Source organism: Trichogramma pretiosum, unplaced genomic scaffold, assembly GCF_000599845.2.
Source record: "Trichogramma pretiosum strain Unisexual culture from Peru unplaced genomic scaffold, Tpre_2.0 scaffold34, whole genome shotgun sequence".
In the NCBI taxonomy this organism is placed as follows: Eukaryota; Metazoa; Arthropoda; class Insecta; order Hymenoptera; family Trichogrammatidae; genus Trichogramma; species Trichogramma pretiosum.
The window spans coordinates 1180655-1202563 of record NW_019641683.1 but is presented as its reverse complement, the minus strand read 5'-3'; the positions used below and the strand labels follow the sequence as shown (position 1 = coordinate 1202563).

Below are 21909 nucleotides of genomic sequence, written 5' to 3'. Positions count from 1 at the left end.
ATTCACATCAGTGTATTTACGCACAATCGTGTAAAACACAAAAAAGACAAATTTTCATTTTTTTAGGTTGTCTGCAGTTTTAAGATTAAACTTCAAAGCATAGTAAAAATTACGCTTACACTATCAAGCTTACAAAAGATACAAAATACATCGCTTTTAAGAATAAATTGTTATTCTTTTTATTTTTGTATCAAAGTTTTGTTCCGTTTTCTTAAACTTTATTTAAAACTTGTTTAAGTTTTTTTCAAACTATTTTTATTGATTTTTTTATCAAAAATTTTCTGAAATCATTAAATGTAAATCGACTAAAATTTTATGAACATTTTCTTTCGCACATCAATCCTGTTACTATAATCATAGTATTCTGGTATATTTAAGTTTCATAAGGAAGAGATTTTTATATTGAATATAGTTTATTTCAATGTATATGATCTACGTATGTATTCGTCATTTTAAATAATAAACATTACTTCATAACATCACAGATACTATTATTTATATACAATAATTAAAATTAAGAAATTCAGAGAAATTCATTCCCAATAAGAAGCATAATCAGGAATTTAGCATTCTTACTGTAGTTCGAATTGCAATTCAATGACGTTTATTGATTATTTTCAAGATCATTATTGAATTTCTAGTTTTTAATTCTGGAAGATGGATCCTTGACTCGATGTTTTAACTATGATATACACATTGGATTTAAAAATGATAGATCGCTCTAGCGAAATCCATGTCAGTGCATTTTATTAAAGGTTTCTCGTTATCAAATTTACTTTCAATGCAATATTAGCTTCAAAAGGTAAATATTAAAGAGCTTAAGTAGCGTGTCGTGTTTCACAGAATGTTTGATTCCTTCCTTTTTAATAAATCATTTATTAGAACACATTTATCCAAATATTAATTTTTACTTAAGCAGAATTTTTAGTTTATATCAATGGATTTAGTTGGAACTAATCATTTTTAATTATTTTTTGTAAAAATCAAAAGGTTGAAAATGCATATGGATTTTTTGGTATAAGCAACGTTAAAAATTGAAAAAAAGCAAAAAACTTCCAAAAAATCAGTTTTCTAACCTTCGTTATACTTATTTTCTAAAATTTGAAAATAACGTAATATTCAAGTGTTGACCCAATTAAATCTGGACGGAGAAAAATACGTTCTGCATGAAAATTTATTTTAAAATTCGAATCATTGAAAAAAAATGACATGTTCCTAAAATCAAGAAAACTATTTTTCAACTATTTAACTAATGTATCAAATAATTTGTTGATCTATAAAAAAATATTCAAATAATATCCTGATTGATTATTCAAATTGATATTTTCATAAACGAGTTTTGTAATGATTGTGAATAATCTCAAAAATGCTATCTATCTAATCCTTTTTATATTCAAATAGTATAAAACAACTTTAAATATCAACACCACTTGTGACTATGAATTCATATTTAGTTTGTTTGTTTGTTCATAAGTAAAATGCTGTCTTTCATCTCTCTCGTTTTAAATATTAAATTGCCGATGACGCACTGGTTTTTTCTCACAATTATATATATATATATATATATATATATATATGTATATGTATTAAAAGTTATCTTCAGCTGAAGAAAGTTTATCAAAAACGTATATTTTTTGTTGTGTATCGTGTCTTTGCGTAACCACATTAAAATCTGGCTTAACAGTTTGAGAAGCGCAAGGAGGTTCGCCAGATCGAGGTAATAAGCTTCGATTTAGTTCAGGCATCGAAGCAGTTGGATCCTTCAAGGGTACTGTAACTTCACGAAGTGAATTAGTTGGAGAAGGTGGTAAAACAATCTTTTCTGGAGCATTTTGAATAAATATAACCCTGAATACATAAAATAGTTAATCAAAAAATTGTCAAAATATATCATTAAAATGTAACTTGTGCTTTTTACCTATTAAATGCTCTCCATCTTCTACATAGCAAAATATAAGTTCTACATTGAATATACATAAAAACTAGTCCTCCAGTTGAACCTATCACAACAATGATCAGCTTCATCCAAAAACCCCAGTCGACAAATCCTCTACGAGCCTCTTCAACAGTTCGTTCCACTAAGACATATAATGACCAGGCAACACAAAGAGCAGCTACTGCATGAAAAGCTACTGCACACCATAATTTACGTACTTCTGGGGCAGACATTTCTAGTTTTTCCCACTATAAATAATTTCAAGAGAAATTAGATAATTCCAATTATTGAAAAATTTGAATTATTGTCTATATCGTTGCCTCAGCTGCAGAGAAGTATGGTAGAAGCGAAAGCGTACCTTAGTCTTATGTTGTAAGATATGATTATGGTACGTTTTTGCCTATCACTTTTACTTTTCTGCGCTATGAAAGTTGGTTATTTTCTATTTCTATTAATATAATAAAACTTTTTATTTTTTCAAACTTTTATTTACCTCTGAAAATGGCTTTGTCTTTGCATGCATTATAAAAGTGAATTTACATAGTTCACAAGCACGGGTATCAGAGGCCTTTATCCATTGTTGAAGACACGTTTGATGAACATAACGTAGACTTCCACTGCAATAACAGGGTGCTAAAAGAGGAGCACCAGGTTCACCTTCACAATGACAAATCCTGAAAAAATATGCATTCTGTTAATAGTAAATTATTAAATTCATTATAAATAGTTATAGTGATCATAAAAATCAATAAAATATTTCATTATTATTAATTAAATAAAAATTATTTAATTCCAAAAATAAAACATAAATAGTTCAACATTGTGTATATAATAGATAATATTTACCTGCATATATCGTGGCTACTAGATGACAATGTGCTAACTGATGAACGACAATGATCTGGAATTACTGTTACTACTGGAACATATGGCGGTTCCTAAAATAAATAACAAAATGTAGATAAAAATATAATTAAAATTTTGAAATCACTTAAGATTATGTTAAATTTCATTGGAAATTAAATGTAGCATTAAATTTGTACTTGAATCTGAATTATAAATTGTGGCAGAATGCCAGTTTTCATTCAGCAAAAATACATCATTTTAAATATATATATTAAAATAATAAGTACTGTAAAATTGTTGGACATTGTGATAATCAGTATTGGATTACTAAGTTTTTACAGTTATTATAAGTGGAATAAAAGTATTTGCTATGACAAAATCTTTTGACCTTTGGATATAAGCCATGTGTTTTTAGTGCAGTTATCACTTCAAGCAGTTTCAGTCATGAACAATGTCTGAAGTGATAAACTTGGGATTCTTTTGATGTTAATTAATTTTTCAAGTGAGCAACAGTATATTGATTCACACAGGTATATCTAATACACAAAGTTATTTTTATACCACCTACCAAAGGTCAAAAAAGATCATTTGATAATTTTATTTCCATCATACTCTTGATAATAGTTTTTTTAATAAAAAGGGGGCTTAAAAATTAATTTGAATAAGTATATGTAAAATTAATTTAATTGTGGAAGTTGAACCCTATAGAAGTTGAAAATATTTTTAATTATTACAAAGCAACAAAACAAATTATAAATCTTGAAATACTTCAAAATTAACAAAAAGAAAGGAAAGGATACCTGTGGTGTCCATTCAGGTGGTTGCTCATCTAATCCAGAACTGCTAGTGCGAACAGCACCCACTGATTGTGTAGCATGCCAATCAGGTGGATTGACACTGATTTGGTGAACAGGCATAATTTTTTTATCACTGGTGTACATGGAGACGTATTACTTTATTGTTGTTGAGAACAAGTTAAAACTGCAACTCTGTATGCAATTCTTGACATGTTTTGCAGCACAAACGATGATAAGTTCAACTCATGTCAGTGAAAACTGATCTTGCATGAGTTCTATAGCACAAAATGAGAAGTCGTGGACTCTAGGAACAGAATTGCAATTCAAATTTTGTGGCGACGGGTCTTAGTCATCGTCGCATATGCAGATAGAACAGAGTTGAGCGCATTGATTGAAAGTGTGCAGTGTTGCAACGAATGAACGAACGAAAACTGACGAAAAAACAAAGTAGGTACAATAGGATAGACACAAGTATTTAAGAATAAAAAATTTGTTTGTTTAAATGTTGTTTTATGCAACTGAGTATAATGTGCGAAAAGAGATGGAGGACTAGGTGAAGTGTCAAGTTGACTTATACAAGTACAAACATGTGTCAGTTGTTGAAGTATTGAAATGCGTATAGAAATCTCAACTCTGGGCTAACTGGGTAAGAGAGTTAAAATAGTCTCGAGTCTCGAGCTGATAAACGACGTCTCGGACTTGCGAGGTCAGCTATGAATACTTGTCTTTGTATATATCGCGCACAGCGTATTAACTACCGTCCAGTGCAGCCAGGAAGAATGACTGCAGTTAGCGATGGAAGTTGAGAAACTCGACAATGTACTGCGAAAAATGCGTTAGACTAGTACAGCCATTATCAAAATAAGCGAGAACGAAGTTTAACGCGTGTACGAGGATGAACCTGCGTACTTGCAGCTAGCAGCTAACAGCGACGTGCTTTCTCTGCCTTAGCTGTCTGAATAGATTTCAATTTTCAGTGCGGTGTCTATTTTTTTACCGTAATTATTGTTTATTGTACAAGTAAAATTGAGGTGTGGAGTAAACTGTAATAAAGTCAGACAACGGCTGCTGGCCGAGTCTGTCAGCCGACTGCTGCGAGCACAAAGAAGTGTCAATTGTCGAGGCTCGCCGCGAGTGCCGACTGCTGCAGATCGAGGCACTCACACGCACATATCACACGACACGTATACACCACTGACAGAAAAGCAAAACTCTGGAGTTCTCGTCGCGATTGGAGTTTTGACTGCTTGGACAATAAGCGAAAAAGCGTGAACCGATGCTGCATATGCAATTGCAACTTGGCCGGCGTAGCACTGTCTCTCAACGTATGAGATAATTGAAATGGACGAATAATAAAAGCTGCGATAGCTGTAGTAAATGTGAGAGCTGGAGACGAGCTTCTTTGTCCACACATACGAGCGGTTGCCTCGATAGCACTTACGCTTACAAGTGTGCATGTATCACATACACATAAGAAACTTCATATATGATACCTCTCTATGTATTAATATCTTTTAATCTGCACGTACAAAACAAAGCCATGCACAGCGTACAGTAGAGCACGATGACATTTTTTTATGTGATAGCTCAATGGGGCCTTGTCACTTAAATACATTTAGAACAAAGAATAAAGGATAACTCAAATTTTTTTTAAATCTAACGGAAAATTATAATTGTTTACTTATCAATATAGACCGCTTGTCTTGATTAAACCGCTGATATTTATACCGAAAAATAAAAATAAATATTTAATTACCTGTCAACCTTTTTTTTATGTTTAATTCCACTATTGATTTTTTTTCAGTAGATCGTCACCATAAACTCGATATCTATGTTAAATCTAAACACTTACTTAAGTTGTTTAAGATGCAACATTTTTAGTACAACATTTATTGAATGAATTTAAAAAAAATGATGACTCGAATTTCAACTTTTTTTTTTAATTACAATTTTGTTTATATTGTTTACAGTAAACTTATTCTAAATGCTAAAATAATTGTCGATTTGTGCCCCTATTTTCCAATGCATATCACAATATATAATGCTGGCTCATATATTATTATTGTATGATAATAATACTTTAAAAGTAACTTTAAAATAAAACTGTCTTTGTTAGTGTTTATTAAATTAAAAGTAACTTTTATGGATTTCTACAATACAAGCCTCTGAAAATATTTTTTTGGAAAACAAGTTTTTTATTACAAAAATAATATTTATATTCCTACAAAGTATGAGCTATTTCAAAAATTTTTGAATAATCAATTTATATTAGTTTCAACAAGAAAACCATCTGGATTTAAATAAATTTTTAGAAATGTCACCTTACAAACAATAACATAAATAGTACACTGAATTTATCATTTTCATTTTTCACAGAGTACACAAATTTCATTTTTACATCAAAATTTTTCATATGTTTAAAAGTTCAAATGTATATAAAATAACCTATTGAATGTATTTAATATAATTTTTAGAATTTTAAATATGAAGCCTAATACATTTGGAGAATGTTATTTTTCTCTGGCAAAGTGAGCATTTTTTGTTTGTCTCTGTTACAGCTTTTAAACATTCCATACAATAAACATGTCCACAAGGCGTAGACATTGTTTTTATGTTCTCATTAGTAAGATCTTCTAAACAAACAGGGCAGGTGAGATGTTGTTTATTGCTATCAACATCGGTGGATGCCTTTAGCTCGTTATCAGAACTGAGGTCTGATAATGAATCCGTGAGGCAAATTGTCTTCTCCAGACCAGAGTTTTTAGTTTTACTTTGAAAATAAAGTTGATAATTATTACATGAAAATTATGTACATAATTTAATCACTCATTAAATTTGAAAACTCACGAATAGAAAGGATTTCTGCAAGTTGCATTTGCCGTGTCATCAACCACCATTATCACATCGTCATTACTAAGAGTTTCAGTACTGTCCCTGTTGGAGATTCTTACAGTTGAATTAATTCTACACGGAGAATCTTGAGTTAGATCAATAAAATCGATAGGATCTGCCAATTTTTGCTTTTTCGCTTTTCTAGGCATGGTTATATCTTAAAATCAAATAAGACAGTGAAAATTTATAATAAAATATAGACATTGTTCTTATTGTGCAAATAGAAACTGAATTATTAAATGTTAAATTTGTATTCAACAGAGTGTATGTTAATATTCATGTTGATACAATGAAATTGATACTAACCTATAAATCAAATTGCACACCACCGCAGATAAATGAAGTAATGAGTCCGTGGTAGAGTCAATTATATTTAACTAATGTTTTTCGTAAATTATAAGAATTCTTTGATGTTAAAAAGATATAAATAAAGTTTCAGTTCCTAATTGAAAAGTATTATGAACGTGCATGCCGGCGCTCGAAAGTCAAGTTTTTTGAAGATATAAGGTTTTAAAGTTCCGATACACGTTGCTGTGTGTAATGAGTAATGACAGTTGTCAGATTCGGCGGACTTATTGGCCGTTGGTTGCAAGGAACACTTCGCAGAACTTGGTAAGCGTGACTCGTATGCCTTACACGCATGTGCGTATTTAAAGATATGAGTTATAAATTATAACCAGTTACAACAATTATAGCTGCATCGACAATTTACGATTTGCATTCTTCAGTTTGTAAAAGATTTTGGCAATCATGAAGCAATTTTAAAAATGTTCCATACCAACGGTCTGAAAGTAGCATGTCCCAGCCTCTTCGCTAAACAGTAGTATAGGTATTTTCGGGCCACGGGGTATAAAAAATATCATACCGGCTTGGACCGGGATAAAGAAACCTCGAGCGCAAGTGTTTATCAGCCTCGGCTGCCAAATACACATGCCCTGGATCTTTTTTGGTTTTCCTGGCCTGAGGAAATAAAATAAAATTTCGACTGCACTATTAAAATTTTTTTTCAAAAAAACTCCTCAAGCTAAAGTAAAAAAGAAAATTATCTGTTACATTTCTAATTCAGGAATAAACCGTAATTGAAAATTGAAGGTAATTTCCTCTAAACTCATCCAGAAATCTCAGAATTTGTTTTTCGAAATATGTCTAATGAAAATCATATTCTAATATTTTAGTGAATGATTTTTACAATTTTTATTATTTGTAATTTTTTTCTTCTCCATAATTTACATCTTTCACACATTTTTTTTCATTCGCCGATGTCACAATCTTTCAAAAAGTATAGAACGATGTTTAGAAGAATTTATAAATAATTTTCATCAAAAATATATAGAAGACGCAACATAAAATGTAAAATAAATATGAGGGTATAAATAAAAATAGACCGACCGTACCCATTCAAAAAAGGTATGTGATCTGATAACAAATAATAAAGAACAGCAACTAAAAATTTTTAACGAACCACGGTAATAACTTTGGACTTGTAGAGGCCTTTAAGACATTTCGTAGGATAGCAATTTTTGACATTGCTTACATTCAGCGTGGTGCTGAATTTTGGCGTTGCACCTTATGCATAGGTACTGCTTACAGGGCAGTTGCACCAAGGCTTTGGCAGTTTTACAGTTATAACAAAATATGTCTTCGTCGCTGCTGCATGAAGAATCATTTGGATATTTATGATTATTACTTGGGTAGACTTCTTGTTCAAATTCACGGTCAAGTTTTTTACGGCTGTGCGAGTGCATATTCAATGGTTTTTTCTACCAAACATAAACATAAAAAAATCTCAATAAAAAATTGCCTGCACTTCAGTGTATGTTTTCGGAGAATGTATTGCGCCTTACCTCGATTGGGCTAGAATTTCTTTGGCTGGCGTCCAAATAGTTTGACGGACCCGAACCATAACTGCCCTTTTGAGGAGTAAAATAACGAAATTTTTCATCCGGCGAGTACTGACGGTCTAAAAGTAATAATCGATTGTGTTGTTACGGCATTGCTCTGTCAAGAACTGAAAATAGTCGGGAGCTAGAGAGGCTCGATTACCTTGATAACGGGAGGATTTTTCGGCCGATTTGCTGCCTGAAATGGAAGAGCTTGTAGGACCTCGTGTACCTATCTCCAAAAGCTCTTTAAGCTCGAGTGCGGGTTTCACAACTTGCATAACGCCATATATATGCTCCTCGAGCTCGTCGTAGACGGTTGGTTTCCTTGACAATCGCTTGGCTGAGTTATTTCTTTTCTCCGAACCGTCTGATTGATTTTGGGATCGGAACCAATGACTCATGAAACCGGACGAATTCAAAACTTGCAAACCGTCACCGATCAGTTTGACTGTCGACGTTGAACAGAAGTTTGCCATTTTCAATGCTCAGAATACTACCGTCTTTGTGAGCAATTTTAAATCGATCCTATTTCTTGCTTTTTCAACTTTTTAAATATTTTATTCTTACTTCAAAAGTATACTTTCAACTCAAATGAAATTTCTCAAATTATAATATTTAAACGAAATACTCTTTCAGAATGAGCCTGTTCAACGATAACATTGAAATAATTTTGATTGATCTTTCAGATAATATAAACAAACCCCTCTGTCCCTACAATAATAAAGGCTCTTAGGAAAACTAATGTTCTAAATAATGTCCAAACTTGATTGAAATTAAATTTACCATTAAATATTTTGTAACTAATTAAAGATCGAACCGTCTTATTTGAATCAAAGGTAGATGATAAATTAATAGCTTATGTCGCTTGAAATAAAAATTCTAGACGTTCGTTGACGTAAAACTATTTAATACTGATGTTATTGCTTTGATTTCGTAGGCCTTCATATGGTACTTCTAAAATTAGTAGTAGGGAATTTCGTCGTTGAAAATCTATGTGCGCATTAATTTTTTATTTAACACTGTATACCACATATTGATGATTTCGAAAAAGTTTCAGAAAATAAAGAAAAACGAATTTTTTTTATGAATTATTGTACATCAATCATCATTAATGGACAATTAATTTATATTGTTTCGGCTTAAGACTCGTTAAATTATTTACATCGAAATGGATAGAATGAGATAAAAACTATATGTAAATGTTATAAAATACATTTTAATAAATACAATGGACATTGTCGTTAATGTGTTCTACGCTTATAAATTATAAAAAATACTTAAAATTCAGTTTTGTACTATAAGTATTTACTAATATTTTCATTAAGTTAAATTTCTACACATTGACCCTGCAGATAAATTTAAGTTCTAATTTTTAAAAATAATAATACTATTTTGTTTGATTTTTACAATGAAATATCTAAGGATAAAAACTTTTTTTAATTTATTCGATAGTTAAAGTTTGAAATCACACTTTTCTAAAGTTGAAAATTTTTATTTCAATAGTTTTATCAACTATTCGATTTTTAAAAGTGTATCATATGTGATTAGTATTAAAAAGAAGTTCTGCAATATTGTTTTTTTTATCAAGTCATAATAAAATTATATTGCAACGGTAGTGCCTACTATTCAGCACGTGATACATATAGTTATTTAAAATATTTACAACGTTTGAACTTGGATGGCACTATCAGAGTCCAAATTTTTACAAGTGTTTTATACTTTCAGTGGAGGCACATAATGGACGGTTAAATTTAACTTCATATAGCAAACACAAGTAGTGCAGCGCGTTGGCATGCAATAAATTTTGTGCCAAGATTGGCAGAAAAAATGATAGATTTACTTTGTATGTAAAAGTGATTTTAAGGCACTAATTCGAATTTCTTTTTTTTTTAGAGCAAAAATTTGGTCAATTCGGCTAAATTTTATTCCTTTGGCTTTTTAAAATATAAATGAATAACGAAAATGATTGAAAATTGCTTAGAACGATTGCGTTCTTATAAAATAAAATAAAATGAACTATGCAAGAGTTCACTTGAAGCAGTTTTAATTTTGGCTATTTTTACTTCCTCGATGGCGTAATATAGAAGCATCTGCCAGTGAATAAGTTCCAGGCTCAAAAATTGGAGGATACTGAAGACCTGGATAATCAGGTGGAGGAGAAGTTGGCGGTGGTATATAAGGCAATGTTGGTGGCGTTGATGGATGGCGAGGATTTTGTCTTATTTGGCACAGAGCAACCCCAGCTACCATACACTGAAATGTTGATTATTGAGAAATGAAAATATTATCTAATGATTGTGTCTCTGCAATAGAGTTGATTTTACTCAACGAACCTTGGGAGGTTGATTTGTCGGCGCTTCGGATAACCATTCACCATGTGAATTTACGTCGCTGACATTCAGATTAGGATTTCGACAAAAATTGTAATTTTCATATGTTCCGGGGCTTTGATTCACGTATGCATCTCCATGGCTTTGATTTCCCGAAAAACTGTTTTGACGCTGACGAGCATTTTTGTCCCCAAATATTGCTCGGTGAAGTCTCGGCGAACCTGATAATTTTTTTAATCAAAATTTTAATTATTGTTGCCAATATTTACATTGATATCTTTATGTTTAAGTCTGAGTATAATTGTAAAAATAAATCGACTCTCTCCACGAAGAGTAACACGTTCCCATTGAAATTAACACAAAAACGTGTTACTCTTCGTGGGGAACATCAAAATACAAAGCGAGCACAAAATGAAATCATGAAAATCGATTTAAAAAACTGCAACTAAGAAAATAATATCCAAGTTCTTATTGATTGCATGCGTACCAAGTAATGTTTTTTGCTGATCATGAGGCATATCAAAGGAGCTGGACTTTTGAGAATTCTTGTTACCGAAAAGGTTTCTGAGGCTTTTATTGCCTTTTCTTTCCAAACTTTTATTTTGATGCTCTACATTATGTTTCAAACCCTCCTGCTCGAAAGGCAGAATTGAACAAGCAGTTGGTTGGCACTTGAAGGATTTTTTATCCGACGCCTTCAGTGACTCGGTCCAGTTTCTTTCTGGATGCACATGATCACGATGTCGTCGATCAGCTAAATTAAAGCTACCGTTACGGGCAATTGGTGATTCTCGTTTCACTCGGTGTAACGATTCAGTACATGTTTGATAAGCGAGATTACCACTTGAACTTGTCATGTGAGCTGAGAAATTAAATATTGACATTATTATCAAATAGATTAATTATAACATTAAGTAGTTAAATAATTTCTTTAGTTTGTCAATACCTTTATTTCTGAATACTTGTCTAGGATCATGTTGAAAATTGGGATCAACTGAATTAGAATCAGGTGCTCTGAGCCAGGCTTGTGGCTTTAATCGTTCACCATAATCTAGAGTAGAAAAATTAATTTCATTGCCATTAATTGCGTTGGATTGTTGGGCTTGTCTGTGCTGTACATCTTGTTCTTGATTTGTACGATTTTGCAATAGTTTTTGTTGCTGTAGGTCTTTGTCGTTGGGTCTTCCGGGTTGAGAGGAGTTTAATTCATTGGATTGCCTGGGAGTTCTTGGTCCTATCACCTCGTTTGCTCGATGGCTATTGTTTCTACTTTCGCTGTCAAAAGAACGATTTGAAGAATGATGCTCAATGGTAGATGAAGTAGGTACCGATGGCATTCCATTAATTACGTTACGTGGTGAGCCGTATATCATGCCATTATTTTGAACGACATTTGCACTATCAGCGATGTTACGGTGTTGAAAGTGTACATGATCATTATTCAGAGGTGTGAAATGGTTAGACTCGCTTGAATTGTTACTGTTGATATTATTTGCTACTCGCTGACATTCCTCTTCTTGACGAGCAAGCATAAATGCTTCCAATGTTATAAAACCTTGCAGTTCGTCAGGTCGTCGATTTCTATTGCTTCGTACTCTGAAATTGATCATAATTGGATTAATTTACTTTTAACATCAAACATTAAATAATGGAGAATTAATTAATACCGTTCTGTTGTTCTTCTGTAGTCTCCCATGTCTTGCGACGAAGCAGGTACATCAGTTGTACTCTGAGAGGAATTCAAACCATAAAAAGTACTTCCAGCTATGGTCATTTGTAAATCCGGCGAGCTGTATTTCTCTACTGGTTTGGTTGGTGCTGCGGGTGAATTTGGCAGAACTCTACGATAACTTCGGAACTGGGCAGTCGGTACAGGTACGTTTTGAGATTTACCACCCAAAAACTTCAAGTATTTCCTGTCTAAGCTTGCGCCACCGACATCTTGTTCCTTACTACTTGTATCCTTTTTACCAAACTTTTTGAGCGATCCAAATGTTTTTTCCGCAAAAGCTTTCGCGTCTGATGTGCTTTTTGGTTTGCTTTTATGCTCACTGTCACTTTCATCGGTTTCAGTAAATATACCACTGGTTCTCTCGGTGCCTAATGTAGCACGCTTTATTGCATCTAGCCATGCATTCAAACTGTCCTCGGTATCGGCGGCAAAATAGAACATGGTGCCAGTATAATAAACCTTGAAGGCATATTTTCGCGACTTGATTTCGGCAGCTTGGGCTGAGGTGAAACCAGCCAAAGCAATGAGACAGTCCGCTTTGGTACTATTTTGAGCTTTGAATCTATAAAATAATATATATATTATAAATACTAACATGTGAATGTGTTGATAACAATAAAGTTTAAAAGAAGTGCCTTACGAACCTGTATAAAGAAGAACCTTTCAAAATAAACCAGGCACGAGCCCATGCTCCACCAGCACCTCTACTTCGATAAGTCAACCAATCTTCCAACTCACCAGGCGAAACATCTTTGGCTGCTACATTTCTTTGTTCTAATGATCAAAATGTGTTGTTGTTACTATGGCGTTAATTTATAGGCATATTTGCATTTAATTTTACGTAAGATCAAGATGATTATAAACTCACTGGCAAGCGGAGTAGTTCGCTTCCTACTGCTCCGCGGACTGTTGGAAAATTTCGAAGAATTACCGTGCAAACCAATGCTCCTGGCAACCATCATAGCTTTGTTTACAACGCTTCTCTCCTTATCTGGACTGCGCAGCTCATTATCTTGAGCCGAAGTGCTACTGCTCTGTCGCGAGTGACATGCCCCGTCAGCCGTATCGGCGCTTGTAGAGCTGTGCTCTCGTTTGTGCTGAAGTTGTCGATTGAGCGAGCTGCTTTGACTGCTCGGTGGTGGTGCGTGATGGTGCCGCATCGCACTGTCGGAAGGACTGAACTCGGGAATTTGCATGTAAGCGTGCGGCTCGTCGAAAGGCGACGATGGCAGATATGAGCAATTTGTTTCTTCTGAAGCATCGCGTGATTTATCCACGAAAGTCGGGCTTGAAGTTTCGAAGCACTCTCCCATGACCCTCGATGCGAGCGTGCCTTTTTCGTCTCGGGGATAGACCTCACAAGGTGGATTGATTTTCTTCAAATCTCTCCGAACGCTCGGTCTTTCTGGTACCCTTGGCTTCTCCATGAAATGTGGACCTACTTGAGGATCTCTAGGTTTGAAGCTGCTCACAACATGTAACGGGGATGGTGGACTATTATTAGTATTTGAATGGGTGGCTGGCTTGATATTGATGAATTTCCGAGGTGGTGGTTCCGGTGGTGTAAGTCTAGGTCTCACTTCAGGTCTCGTAGTCACTTCTCTTTTTGGAGTTTCTGGTCGGCCTAGCGGAAGAAAAGAAGTAGACGAGATTGAGCAATTTTTGTCAATACTTTCAGTACCGATCGTTTTGTTGAACTCAGCGTCTACTCGAACGTTTTCAATCGTTACTTTCGATACATTCCATTGATTTGGGCACTTATCTAATGGCTTATCATTGACTTTTGATTCAATCTCGACTACTTTTTCTTCATTTGTATTGGCACAGTCCATATTTTCCATTTCTTGGGATGTGCCATCATTACAGGAGTATTGAATATCAAAAGTCTTTTCGATGTCAATCGATGATCGGTTTTGGTTCATTTGACTGGTATCGAGGCTACGGTCAACACTTTTGCTGCCACTGCGAGATTTACCTACCAGTTTTGACTGATATGTGTCCTCATCACTTTCTAAGTCAGATGTAATATTTCCGGAATCATCGCAGGGTTCATCCAAATCGTCGTTCAAGTCGGCGTCATTAATTTTTATATCGATGTTTGTTTTTGACAGTTCCGAAACCACATTAGGTTTTTCAGATGATTTGCAATTAGAGACTTTTTCGGGGCTGAAAAATTTGTTCACGCTCAGAAACAGTTTTAATTAAAAAATATTTATGATAGAGAAAAATCTTCCACTATTATTTGTCTTACCTTTTGTCATGAATAATATTTTGTAAATTTTTTTCAATGTCTATAATTTTCCGAGCGACGTTACCAACGCCGCGAGTCTTGATGCTATGCTCGAGTTGCTCTTTGGCCGGCGACGGCGATATAACTTTATCAAATTCCTCCAAATCGTCGGTTGAATCAAAAACGCGCGAATCGGACTTGTTGAAGCTACTCGCGTGACTACTGGGGGAGCTGTCGTTCCTCGAGCGCTGCTGAAGTTGCTGTTTGTGGTGCTCGTCAAGAGCTGCCTCGAACTTGCGCTCGAGAAAGTCGTCGTCGGATTCCGTGAGGTCGTAGGCCGGCGTACTGTGGCTTTTGTCGAGTCTGCCGCGCTCTTTGCTGCTCGAGTTCGGAGCAGAGGAGGTGGCGGCTGGAGAGGCTCGTCGCCGATCGTCGCTTCCGTCCTCCATGCGTCCGCTCTCCTTCTCCGAAAGGACGATGTCATCTCTCGGCTCGGGGCTCTCGTCGTTGGAAGCGGCGGCGAGCTCGAGGTTCACCGATTGCGATTGCGAAATGCCACTGGCGGCGAGCACTGAAAGAGCGATGCAAACGTTGGCGTGAGTCTAGCGAACGAATCGATCGATCGACTGCTCAGGGATGAGGGAGCGGAGCGGACTTACCGGGATCGGTGGCGTGCTGCTTCTTGAACGAGGCTGGACGAGGCTTGAGGCGCTGTTGGCCCTCTTGGAATTGAACCTTCCTCGGGGCGTCGTGCAAGAGCCTAGCCACGGACTTGTCGCTGGCGGCGCGCTGCTCGATCCCGAGGCAGGTCTGCGGTCTAGCGAGGGCCATCGCGGCCGACACGCTGTCGAGGTCCTGCGCGCAAGAGGCAGCTTTGTTACGGAACTGAAAGGACGTGCTGTGCTCGCGCTTCAGCTCCTTCCAGAACTCCTCGATCTCGGCGCTGCTCTTGACCGTGGGCAGGGCGCCCGCGAAAGTGGCCCGCCTCTGCACCGGGTTGCGCGGCTTCGTCGAGTACAGTCGGACCGACGTTGGGGTCGCCTCGCTCTCGCTGCTCTCGTCGCTGCTCTCGTCCGTCGTCATCGTGTCCAGTATCGAGACTGGCTTCGGCGCTGCTGCTGCTTTTGGCACGGCTCTGCAAAACGATTGCCGTATATTCTTTCAAGCTCCACCGATTTTTCATTATTATTGTTGTAGCGTTGCCAATCGTTAAGATTGAGCGTCCAACTGTTTCCGAGCGAATAAAACAGCGCTCGAATGTAGGTACTAAAGGTGAGCTTACCGCTGTAAAGGGAGGGTGAAATCGGGTATCGTCAAGAGTTCTGGCCTCGGGGACGGTAGATTGTTTTGCCACCTGGCGGCGTAAGGTGCCTTCTTGTTGCTGGGCAATCTGTACGGCTTTATGTAAATCTGCCCGTACACCTTGGTGTGCTTAGGTCTCCTTTTCAACGTCAATATGACGTCCGAGGGACTCTCGCGAAACTGATCGAGCACGTTCTTCCGTTCCCAGCCAACCACCGTTTGATAGTTAACCTGCCAGAAGATGAATCATCGATCGATCATAAGTCACAATGGATTGGATCACGCGACGATGACCGAGTATAAGATATATCGTTCAAGCTTCACGATGTTTACAATGCCAGAAGAATGAACGAAACGATGGGCATTCTTCTACAAAGACTCGAGACGGCCTCGAACGAGCTCGAGCTCCATTTGTACATTCGACCGGATTATTTTTCGTCTTGTTCGGATGAAACGGGAAACAAGTTTTCTTAGAGCAGTCAAAGAGACATCATTTACCTGTACAATTTCGTCGCCTTCCTCCATTTTCGCGCATTGATGGGCAGCCGAGCCAAACTTGATTTCAGCAATCTGATGAGCACCGTGAAAGGAAGGGATTATGCTGAAGCCCTGGAAAAGTAGTCTTGATTATTGATCATGTTTTCGAGGTTTTAAAAAATAGAGCCCCAGCCCAATGAAGCTAATATTTATCGTCGAAGAAATTAAAATGCGGATTCAACAGCTAACAAAGCTCATTCTTGGAAATGATTTTGCGTTCCGATCGACGCGCTACTACCGCACTGCTGATATTTAAATGATTCACGAGCGTGAACGTGTGCGCATTATATCCAAGCACACGCGGATGGATTCACGAATCTTAAATGTTTAATTTTTTCAACGGATGAAAAATCCACTCACCAAATCATCGCCCGGTCTCTTCTTGAGGGTGGCCAAATCCAAGCTCGAAGGTTGAAGAATCATCGGGTCGGCGACGTCCTGAATTATGTAATCGGCCAGCTTGGCCATTTGGCCGCAGGTGGTCCTTATCTCCTCGATGGGCTTCTCGGCGAATCTGTCGCGCTGGGCGCAGGTAGCCATCTCGAGGGACAGCTTGAGCAGCTCGTGCTTCTTGTCGTTGTAATCGAGCTGGCCACTGAAGGGCGGCCTGTCGAGCCACCTGATGAGCGGCTTCACGGTCACGATGATGGCCACGACGTCCGACAGGGTCTGCGTGCTGACGGGCTCGTTCGAGTCCGACAGTGGAGCGAGCTCGTTGTAGAGGCTGTGCGCCGTGCACGACAACCGCATCGCCAGCAGCTGCAGGTTCTCCCGGTCGAGCTCATAATGGAAATTACGCAGGTATTCGACTGCCTCGAGGATGATTTCTTGGTGGCCAATCTTGAACACGCCCAACTGCTCCAAGTCCTCCGTTCGTAGATTTAACAACTGCTGTCCATTGACTTTGTTGTTCATAAAACTATGCACGTACGGTAATACGGAGCTCTCCAGCCCTAATAAACATTTCGTTCTCATTAGCAAGCTTCAGCGGATGAACGGTTATTGTGATTAATTGTTCGACGCCGTGCGAAACGGCAAAAGCTCATATCGGCCCACGGGATATGGAAAATAGTACACAGGCCTGAGCCATAAAAATAATAAAGACCCAGGCCACGTGTTTATCGTATACATATAATGTTTGTAATGGCACGTGCCCTATGGGACTTTTCTGTTTTTCGAGGCTTAGGTTTAGTAGTATATGCTATAACAATTGTAAGAAAGTTATCATAAAAATATAATTGAACTAATTGAACAAATCAAAGAATTAATTATAACTAATTTGTGTATGATTTTATCATTTGTTACAAAATTATATTATCTGAGTCGTACATACATTACATAATAAAATTAAACTTGGCGGGTTTTATCTTAGAAAATGAACCAGTTAATGTTTTCTACTACATTTCAGGTGGATTATCGTGTGGACCAATCAAAGCAAAGTCGCACTGATTTACCAATTTTTAGTTTACTTTGTACCAATGCTGATAATCTGTAACCATAACTTGAGATTTGGAACTTTTGGTAAAAAGTTGCCATAACAATGACGTATTTCATTGATAGCGTTAATCAGTGAACGAGAGGAGTTACAAAAAATAAATGAATAAAGAATAAAAATGGTGAGTAATTTTTGATAAGCTACTTATTTGGACACCCTCTTTTGAAATACCAAAGGCTCATGAGATTTAGAATTTTCATACTTTTTTTACGTAGAAATAATGTAAATTTTAAGTTGGAAAATATTATAAATATGTTGTAAAAAAATTGTTTCGGTACGAAAAAAAGTTGCTTCGAATCGCTTGAACGCGGAAAAAAGTCGAGTGTGCAATATTTGACGATGATAAAACGTAAAATATGCAAACGGGCGGTTATAGGATATAAAGGTCTGCACAAGAGCAGGATAGTTCTTGTTGAAGTGTATATAAACGCTCGGTCGTACGAGGGAGGGATTCATAGTAAGAGAAAGAGAGAGGGAGAGAGAGTAGAGACGAGATGAAATTACTTTTCCCTCGGACTCGCAAGTTTTCTCGGCAGCTCTTTTGTTCCTATGTACACTGTGCAGTCGCTGTGAGCGACTATCGGACGCTCGAGTGTACAGAGCGAATTAATTTCCTTGCTCAGACGGCCCCGCAGTACACACGAGCTGCAAAACAAGTCGCATCGAGTCCGTACATGCCGATATAAATCAGCGACGCACATACGTACGCGTGCACACAGGCATCGGGCGATCGGCTGGCCTTTTTTTTCGTCGCATTATACTGGCGCGTCGGCATGCGGCGCAGACAGGCCTGACGCCAGCGAGGCGATAGGCTGTTTACGCGCGGCGAGACGTGCAACGATTTTACGAAACGCATCGAAATGGGCCAGTCGTACTCGTGTGTACGTAAGCGCTGCTCGTTAGGCTCGCGATCGCGATCGGGTTATCGAGAGCAGCGCACACGATTCGCGATCATCGTGACTGATGCTGACTCGACGACTGGCCTGTTTACGTTATGTGGATGGATGCATTCGAGGCGCGACACGTCACTCGACAGCAACGCCAAGGCTATATACATGTAGGTACGTGCGCTGCTCTCGCGCGGCACACATCTCTTCGTCGCGGCTCGCATACGCGTATAAGTAAGCTGCTGCAGAGTGCTCATCGCAAAAATTCGAGCGAAAGGCGAAGAGATGCAGTCGCGGCGGTGGCCCGTTATGCGCTCGCCGCAGATATCGTAGTATAGCGGCGAAAGGCCAAAGCGGACATCGCAAGAGATGCTTTCAAGAGCTGCACATGTGTATATGTTGCTTGGCATTTTTGTTTATACGTCGCGTGCGCCGTGCATTATATACCTACATCTATGTGCGCGCGCCATCCTAAAAATACACCGACGTACAAATAGAAGCGAGGAAGGTTTATACTTAGAAGCAACTAGCGGACAAATTTCCGCGCGCCGTGACGAACGTACAGAGCAAAACTGTTTTTTAGCGCAGCAAAAATTAGTACGAGCAAGTGCGAATCCGCTCGTAGTCGTGACTGACTTCCTCCGAGTATCCGCTAGCTACCGCAATTTCAAATAAATACATACCGACCTACACGTGTTCTCGATATTTCCGGGCCTTTTCAATATTTTTCCTTCCATTTTATTTTCATCTTTACAGTATGAGGAACGTGAGATTAAAACTTGGAATGATTAATCACTGCCTATTTTCGAGTTTACTTTGATTTTCAAGAGAATGTTTAGCCGACGATTCTTCGGCGTATAAAGTACATTTTAATTACGATTGTGCGTTCCTGTACTCGCCATCGAAATAGATATACGCATCGTATGAGTTTTGGAAAAAGCCTTGAAAATGATTGAATCGCACCCGACAGCCATGTCCGGCCCAAAGAGTTGTGTAAATGTAGCATAAAAATGAACAAAGTTCGAGAGAGAGCTAATAAGACTTTATAGTATAAGGTATAAGTAGACAAACATAGGAGCGCGTTCGGTTTTCAAACGAGTATATATATAATATGCGTGACAAGTGATGTTGCTTTGCTGCCGCGGCATTGATCAGAGCGGCAGAGAAGAAGGAACTTTTTCATGAATGACGCCACGCAGAGCCAAGATATATTTACGAACGTGCTGGAATCATGCTCTCACGCGGCTTTAAATTGAAATTCGAGCCTCGTTTGGAATTCTGTATCGTTGACAAAGCAGCATGAAAATCCAAACATTCGCGAGCCAAAATAATTTTCAGCAAACAATTTCACGAATTATACAAGGAGCCTCGGAAAACCAACGGCTCGATTTGCCATGGTTGGCCTGTACAATTGGTCCAAAGATCACTCGATACTCGCAGTAGCGCACATTGCTATTATGCAGACTACTTACGAGTACATTGCACACACGACTCGATCGAGTTGACTGCTAGCTTGTACTTGTATGCTACACAACACAAACATGCACGCACATAATATATAGCCACAGTTCATCTACACATGTATAGGTATAATGCGCGCGCGTGCGTCAGTGTGTGTGCGTGTGTGTGTGTGTGTGTGTGCGTGCGTGCGTGCGTGAGAACGGGGGAGACTCGTCGTTCGGACGACTGCAAAGCGCTGTATTACGGCGCAGGCAGACGAACCGAGTTCGGAGCGAAACAACACACGAGCCGACACTGCCACTCACGCGACTTGGGTAAAAACGTATAAAATGCAATAATGATTTGTCGCACCTTTGAGCCACTCGCACACTTCGATGTTCTTCCACTCGGCTACATTAACATACGCCATCGCTTGCCATGGCCCGCGGAGCCTCGCGCGAACTCCAGTGAGACTTGTGAGGCCCTCTCAAACGTCGAAAGGGATCGAGTGCTGTGCACCGCCTGTATAACGGGCCGCAGCAGCAGCAGCGAGATTATCGTGACTGTGTACACAGCTGCGAGGCTGACGTATCGTCTCGCGTAATGGACGCACTGACTGATGCTGCCGCCGACTGACTACTCGCCGACTGTCTATTCCGTGATCGTCGAGGCTACTCCAAATGACGATGCGGCGCGCCGTCGGCGGCATTCCCTCCTCCTCTTCCTCGTGCAGTGCTGCTTTCGCAATTTCGATTCGAGTTAGAGTAGACCGTGCTGTAGTGTGGTATAGTGTCTTGGAAGGAGCGCTGGGAGCGCAGCGCTCGCAGCTCTACGGGCTGTTCGCTTCAAAATAGTAGGCCGTTCTCAGCCCCTGTACAACTGCAAGACGCTACTACACGAGTCCGGTCCAAGCTCTCGCGAGTTCGACTCGAGTACTACTTTACAGCTTTTGCACCGACCATGTCCATTTTGCAAACAAATTGACGACAATTTTTGTTACTTTTTCATGAGATATCGAGTTGGCCGCCCTCTGCACTTTTTGAATCGCGGTTCTAATTTTGAAAAACAGTCATCATAAGCAGACAGTCATCATTCATACCTAAAAATTCATTCACAAAAGATGTTCATTCATGAGAAAAACATATATATTTGGGCGTGCACGCACGCTCGATCGGTAAAGTAAATGTCGGCCAGTTTAATCATTTTGCAGTCGATTGCGCAGAACTTTAATTTCTTTTTACAGATCATTGTAACGTATTACATACACAAAAATTTCTAAAGGCACAATTGTTTTCGTAATTAAAGCAAACAATTTATTTTCTTAGCGATCGATTCATTTTGTTGAGTCTTTTTACATTAAAGAAATTATTTTTTTTTTAAGAATGAACTTGAAATTTTTCCTGACGATGTACACTTAATGCGTGCTTTTTTTCTACGTACAGTTTAGAAATAGATTTATATTTTAATCACTTTTCGAATTACGTAAAATTTTACTATTTGAGTAGGTTCAGCTGTAACAATTAGTAAGAGTACACTAAAAGGTGAACATTCATTATATTATATGTAATTTAATTTATTGCAATTAAAAAACATTTTATTTTG

General features: G+C 37.9%; 3 protein-coding genes across 4 annotated transcripts; all 3 read right to left on the bottom strand.

Moving 5' to 3' along the window:
* Positions 1 to 1261: 1261 nt before the first annotated feature.
* Positions 1262 to 5300, bottom strand: LOC106650554 (E3 ubiquitin-protein ligase MARCH8-like). 2 transcript variants are annotated; one of them, XM_014368642.2, is made up of 6 exons: positions 4577 to 5300; positions 3583 to 3883; positions 2783 to 2874; positions 2430 to 2610; positions 1919 to 2184; positions 1262 to 1848 (listed from the first exon to the last, which is right to left on the bottom strand). In XM_014368642.2, exons 2-6 carry the CDS (start codon positions 3721 to 3723, stop codon positions 1587 to 1589), a joined length of 942 nt encoding a protein of 313 aa, XP_014224128.1. In that variant the 5' UTR covers positions 3724 to 3883; positions 4577 to 5300; the 3' UTR covers positions 1262 to 1586. The 2 variants fall into 2 exon arrangements, with proteins under 2 accessions (XP_014224128.1, XP_014224117.1); XM_014368631.2 differs by having other exon boundaries at positions 3583 to 5300.
* A 260-nt stretch (positions 5301 to 5560) lies between these two features.
* Positions 5561 to 9229, bottom strand: LOC106659612. Its single transcript, XM_023461072.1, has 6 exons — positions 8515 to 9229; positions 8316 to 8431; positions 7972 to 8231; positions 7337 to 7431; positions 6427 to 6628; positions 5561 to 6349 (listed from the first exon to the last, which is right to left on the bottom strand). Exons 1-6 carry the CDS (start codon positions 8828 to 8830, stop codon positions 6058 to 6060), a joined length of 1281 nt encoding a protein of 426 aa, XP_023316840.1. The 5' UTR covers positions 8831 to 9229; the 3' UTR covers positions 5561 to 6057.
* A 200-nt stretch (positions 9230 to 9429) lies between these two features.
* LOC106650749 lies at positions 9430 to 20954 on the bottom strand. The gene is made up of 14 exons (XM_014368952.2): positions 20680 to 20954; positions 16846 to 17438; positions 16447 to 16557; positions 15929 to 16179; positions 15306 to 15781; positions 14668 to 15217; positions 14392 to 14582; positions 13285 to 14040; positions 13061 to 13190; positions 12352 to 12978; positions 11631 to 12280; positions 11172 to 11546; positions 10688 to 10905; positions 9430 to 10607 (listed from the first exon to the last, which is right to left on the bottom strand). The coding sequence occupies exons 1-14, from the start codon at positions 20735 to 20737 to the stop codon at positions 10398 to 10400; spliced, it is 5196 nt and encodes a 1731-aa protein (XP_014224438.1). The 5' UTR covers positions 20738 to 20954; the 3' UTR covers positions 9430 to 10397.
* Positions 20955 to 21909: the final 955 nt, after the last annotated feature.

Coding starts and splice junctions, on each gene's coding strand:
- LOC106659612 (XM_023461072.1), bottom strand. CDS start 8,830: ATGGCAAACTTCTGTTCAACGTCGACAGTCAAACTGATCGGTGACGGT. Junction 7,432..7,971: donor AAATTGCTATCCTACGAAAT/GTCTTAAAGGCC, acceptor TTATTTCCTCAG/GCCAGGAAAACCAAAAAAGA. Junction 6,350..6,426: donor TGCAGAAATCCTTTCTATTC/GTGAGTTTTCAA, acceptor TTATTTTCAAAG/TAAAACTAAAAACTCTGGTC.
- LOC106650554 (XM_014368631.2), bottom strand. CDS start 3,723: ATGTACACCAGTGATAAAAAAATTATGCCTGTTCACCAAATCAGTGTC. Junction 2,185..2,429: donor AGACAAAGCCATTTTCAGAG/GTAAATAAAAGT, acceptor AATTATTTATAG/TGGGAAAAACTAGAAATGTC. Junction 1,849..1,918: donor AGATGGAGAGCATTTAATAG/GTAAAAAGCACA, acceptor TTATGTATTCAG/GGTTATATTTATTCAAAATG.
- LOC106650749 (XM_014368952.2), bottom strand. CDS start 20,737: ATGGCGTATGTTAATGTAGCCGAGTGGAAGAACATCGAAGTGTGCGAG. Junction 15,218..15,305: donor GCAGCACGCCACCGATCCCG/GTAAGTCCGCTC, acceptor TCGCTCTTTCAG/TGCTCGCCGCCAGTGGCATT. Junction 14,041..14,391: donor ATATCAGTCAAAACTGGTAG/GTAAATCTCGCA, acceptor TTCTTCCGCTAG/GCCGACCAGAAACTCCAAAA.